Genomic DNA, 3,916 nt, shown 5'->3' with positions numbered 1-3,916 from the left:
GTTTGTTGCTTGTTGATTAACTAATGGTTGATGGGTTTTCTGTTTAAAACATCGCATGCTGTCTAATGTTTTAAGTTGCCCTGATTTCAGTTCTATGTTGTCATATTTCTGCGTAGTTTGCTGATGATCTGTGACATGATTCTATGTCTGCAGGTGAAGGAAATGAAATCTGATGAGCTCCACCAGTCTACCAGCAGCTATCAGCAAAACACTGCACATCTGAGGTAAAACGCCCAACTGCATATGGATCAAAATCCAATTTTAGAGGGATTTACGCCTGGACTGGAAAATGATTGGAGTGTTTTCATTTTAATCTGTTGTTTCTACATTCAGAAAGGCGTGAAAATAAATCATTCTGCTTCTTTGTAAAAACTATTTTTTTCTAACTTCATGACTTTTGTCAGTTACAGATATTAAGAATGATTTTTTATTTTGCTGTTTAGGTCTGAAGCTGAGGGGAAGGACACCCTGCCCATTAAAGTAAGCTGCTCTTCTAAAATATATTTCTATTTTTTTCACTTCATGCACTCTACATCAGTAGCTCTTCATTCGGTCACATGGTATATTAGAATATTTCACTGAACTATGAATGTTTTTCAATCATTTTTATCCTTTTCCTCTGAGTTTTATGGGGTTTTTATTTACAGCTAATCTTGGACATTTAGTGACAATATGACTTAATATCTAGTAAAAACACCAAATAATCCAGTTTTTCATACAGAAGGAAACGGCTGCGCTGGCAGGCCAGAGCAGCCAGGAGGCAGCAGTGAGTCGGTTAGAGGCTGAGAAGATGCAGCTGTACAGAGACCTGCAGCGCTGCGTTTATGAGATCCAGCAGCGGGACCAGTACTTCCATCAGCTCAACACCAAGGTATGAAACAGCCCGGCTCCTCTGGAGGCCATTCACAGCTGCCAGTCGATCTTCTGAGCGATGACGTGCTTCTGATCCACCTTCGTCCCTCGTCTTCCTCTCTGAAGCTGCAGCAGGCGGTGGAGGAGAAAGCTGCGGTCGCAGGCCAGCTGAGGGCCGTTTCCCAAACGCTCAGGGACAGCCAGAACCGCTGCCACTGGCTGGAGAGTCAGATCCAGGGCCAGGTAGACCCTCCACAGCACCTGCAGCCTTCACTGGTGTCGATGCTGCTAGTTCCACACCAGATGGAGGCAAAAAGATTAAATCTAATCTTTTCTGCTTTGTTTGCTCCTTCTGTCCACAAACAAACTGGATTCTTGGGTTTTAAAACCTGATAAATTAAATAAACAAAACTCATCATGTTCTGTTTGCACCGTTTGACGCCATCAGGGCGGACATGTTGGATTAAAGCCTGGTGTTTGCACACAGCAGGGCTCGGCTGAAGTGGCTCCTGGAGCTCCTCAGGAGAGGAGCAGCGACTCCGTCAGCGAGGCGGCAGAGGCCAGTCAGCTCCGGGAGAGGTGACCACACCTTCCATCTCATCCTTATAACATCCTCCACTCATGAAATCAGTAAAATCAGTGAACCTGGATGGTGTGTGTGTGTGTGTGAGAGAAGGCTTGTGGAGGTGGAGCTGAGTCTGGCTGATGAACGAGCGAGGAGAGAGAGTGCAGAAGAGGCGCTGCGGCTGGCGGAGGACAGAGCGAAGAGGTGAGGCGTTCACAGACCTCTCACAGAGTCCGGCTGTGAAAAGCTGCAGCTTTAAAATGTGTTTCTGTTGCTCTGCACTGCATCCGGCCTGTCCAGGGACAATCAGAGGGACTTCAGCATCGAGATGGAAGCAGAGGAGGAGTGGGAAGCCCTGAGCCTCAACCCAAACCAGCCGCTCATAACACGGAAGGTCAGTAACACTCTAACACTCTTTAATTTAGTTTTCATTTTAATTATAACACCTTCCTGTTAAACACCAGCATGCTTAGGGAACCTTTCTGGGAGTCCTTGGTTGTTTCTACCAGCTGGAACTGAACGGTGCCCCCTACAGGCTATTAGTCAGATAAAACTGGCTGGTATTTTTCTGATAGTAAAAATAAAACAGACTAAGAGAATTTTAAATTATAAGAATAAAGTCATAATATAACCTGAGGAAAGTAGAAAAATTGAGAAAAAGTTGTTATTGTATTATTATGACTTTATTCTTGTTATTATAAATAAATTCTTAGCCTGGCTCTAATACTCCATCATAACTTGAACATTATAAAACATGTCAAAATATAATATTACATTAAAGCTTGTGTTGATGGCTGGTATGAAAAGTAGAAAATAAATAGAGAAATAGAAACATAGACTAAATATGGCTTGCCATGTAACTGATTATATGACAACTGGGCTTGCCTTATTCCACTGTGGGAGCATTTAATTGTGAGTTTAGATTTCCAGACCAGCAGGTCGGGTCTTTACGCTCCGGTCTCATCCGGTCTGGCATCAGTTTGGTGTGGAGTTCTTCAGGTGGAGCTTCAGTGTGTTTTCCTGATGGATGGTTTGTCTCCCCCTACAGGTGAAAGGTGGCATGGTGGCGTGTCGCCGGTGGCTGAGGGGGCGGAGCCTCTACTTCTCCAGGCTGCTGACGGGTCGCGCTCGCTCTCGGTATTTCTTCCTGGCCTACCTGCTCACCATCCATGTGGTGGTCCTGATGTGCCTCAGCGGGGCCTGGTAGTGGACCCTCAGGGTCTCCTGCGGTTTAAACTGTGTTTCTGTGTTAAAACACTAAAACCAGCAGAGCTGCACGAGCTGCGGCTCCCTCTGGACTCCTGCAGGTCGCAGGACACTTGCACTAATATTTAAACACCAGACAGCTGCACAGTTCCTGCAGCGGTTCTGGGTTTATCGTTGCTTCTGTCAACCTGTAGAGAGCGAAGCTGCAACCAGGTTTTTCTGTTAAACTGAGTTATTGAATGTCTGTGTGAAACAAGCCTTTAATCATGGCTCTCCTTTTGGTTTTCTTACAATTTAATAATCAGAGGAAGGAGCTGGAGTTCTTGAATAGTCGTAGTTTTAGGTTTTTGTGTCTGAAAGGAGACGGGATGATTGAACCTCGGTCCGGTCTCCGGTAACACTACTGAACGTCTCCGTTGCCTTCCGGAGCGAACACATCCTCACCCCCCGCTGCTTCACCCGCCCTGCCTCACGCCATGAGTTGCACATAATCAATCGTAATGCTGACTTCAACTATGCACTGATGGAAGCTCACAAGCACCGCTCCCTTTAAAGCCAAAGGCAGCAGAGAAACTGCGTCCATGGTAACGATGATGATGATGATGATGATGATGATGATGAGATGTCAATGTGTGCCATTTGAAATAATCTGCAGATATTTAAGATCCTCCTGTATTTATGAGTATCCAGAGCCTGGGCTGTACATGATGTATTTATGTTTGTATATTCCTCTGTACATTTTCCATGAAATCAGAAGTTTCCTGAAAGCGGATCGGATTACAGCTCCTAAACTGGTTTATGGGAAAGCTGCGGTTCTGCTGCGTAGTTGTAATTACTTGCATAAAAGTTTGAGGTTCCAACATGAAAAACGGAACCGAATGTATTTATGGAAAAAGGTGAAACTACTGAAAAATGACATATTTTCTTTACTGCGTCTCTTTTTCCGAGTTGGCGACGCCTCAGAGGCTCGAGGTTAAACTTTGTGCAATAAAGTGACATTTTTCAGCTCATCCTTCATCATCTCAGAAAGACGTTAATAAAGTTCATCAGATCACTTCTCACCTGCTTCTTTCTCTGCTTTAAAGGTAAAGCCAATGTTGAGAAAAATGCTTGTTTTATAAACATGCACATCATTTTTCTGGTGTTTTTAGAGCAGGACATTTTCACTGTATAGTTATAAAAGGATCAACTTTTCTTCTTCTTTTGTGTTGGAGGAATGTGATGCTCATACTGTCCAGCAGAAGTGGGCGCATTTCAGCTGATGGATGAGCTGGGGGTTTTCTGCACCTTAGC

The 3,916-nt window shown here is 44.4% G+C and overlaps 1 protein-coding gene across 7 annotated transcripts in view; it reads left to right on the top strand.

Annotated features, from left to right (window-relative positions):
- Nucleotides 1-3,684, top strand: part of LOC103151135 (golgin subfamily B member 1-like) — a 37,722-nt gene extending 34,038 nt beyond the window's left edge. For 3 of the 7 annotated variants that reach the window (XM_016681202.1, XM_016681203.1, XM_016681200.1), the window contains 8 exons: nucleotides 154-224; nucleotides 444-480; nucleotides 722-871; nucleotides 979-1,095; nucleotides 1,340-1,431; nucleotides 1,529-1,624; nucleotides 1,699-1,811; nucleotides 2,466-3,684. In XM_016681202.1, coding sequence (XP_016536688.1) covers nucleotides 154-224; nucleotides 444-480; nucleotides 722-871; nucleotides 979-1,095; nucleotides 1,340-1,431; nucleotides 1,529-1,624; nucleotides 1,699-1,811; nucleotides 2,466-2,752 — 963 coding nt within the window. In that variant the 3' untranslated portion in view covers nucleotides 2,753-3,684. Of the gene's footprint in view, nucleotides 1-153; nucleotides 225-443; nucleotides 481-721; nucleotides 872-978; nucleotides 1,096-1,339; nucleotides 1,432-1,528; nucleotides 1,625-1,696; nucleotides 1,812-2,465 lie in introns of all 7 variants that reach the window. The other 4 variants (XM_007571016.2, XM_007571013.2, XM_016681201.1 and 1 more) reach the window with 3 other exon arrangements.
- Nucleotides 3,685-3,916: the final 232 nt, after the last annotated feature.

Source organism: Poecilia formosa, unplaced genomic scaffold (assembly GCF_000485575.1).
Source record: "Poecilia formosa unplaced genomic scaffold, Poecilia_formosa-5.1.2 Scaffold272, whole genome shotgun sequence".
Classification (NCBI taxonomy): domain Eukaryota; kingdom Metazoa; phylum Chordata; class Actinopteri; order Cyprinodontiformes; family Poeciliidae; genus Poecilia; species Poecilia formosa.
This window is presented reverse-complemented; position numbering and strand designations above follow the sequence as displayed.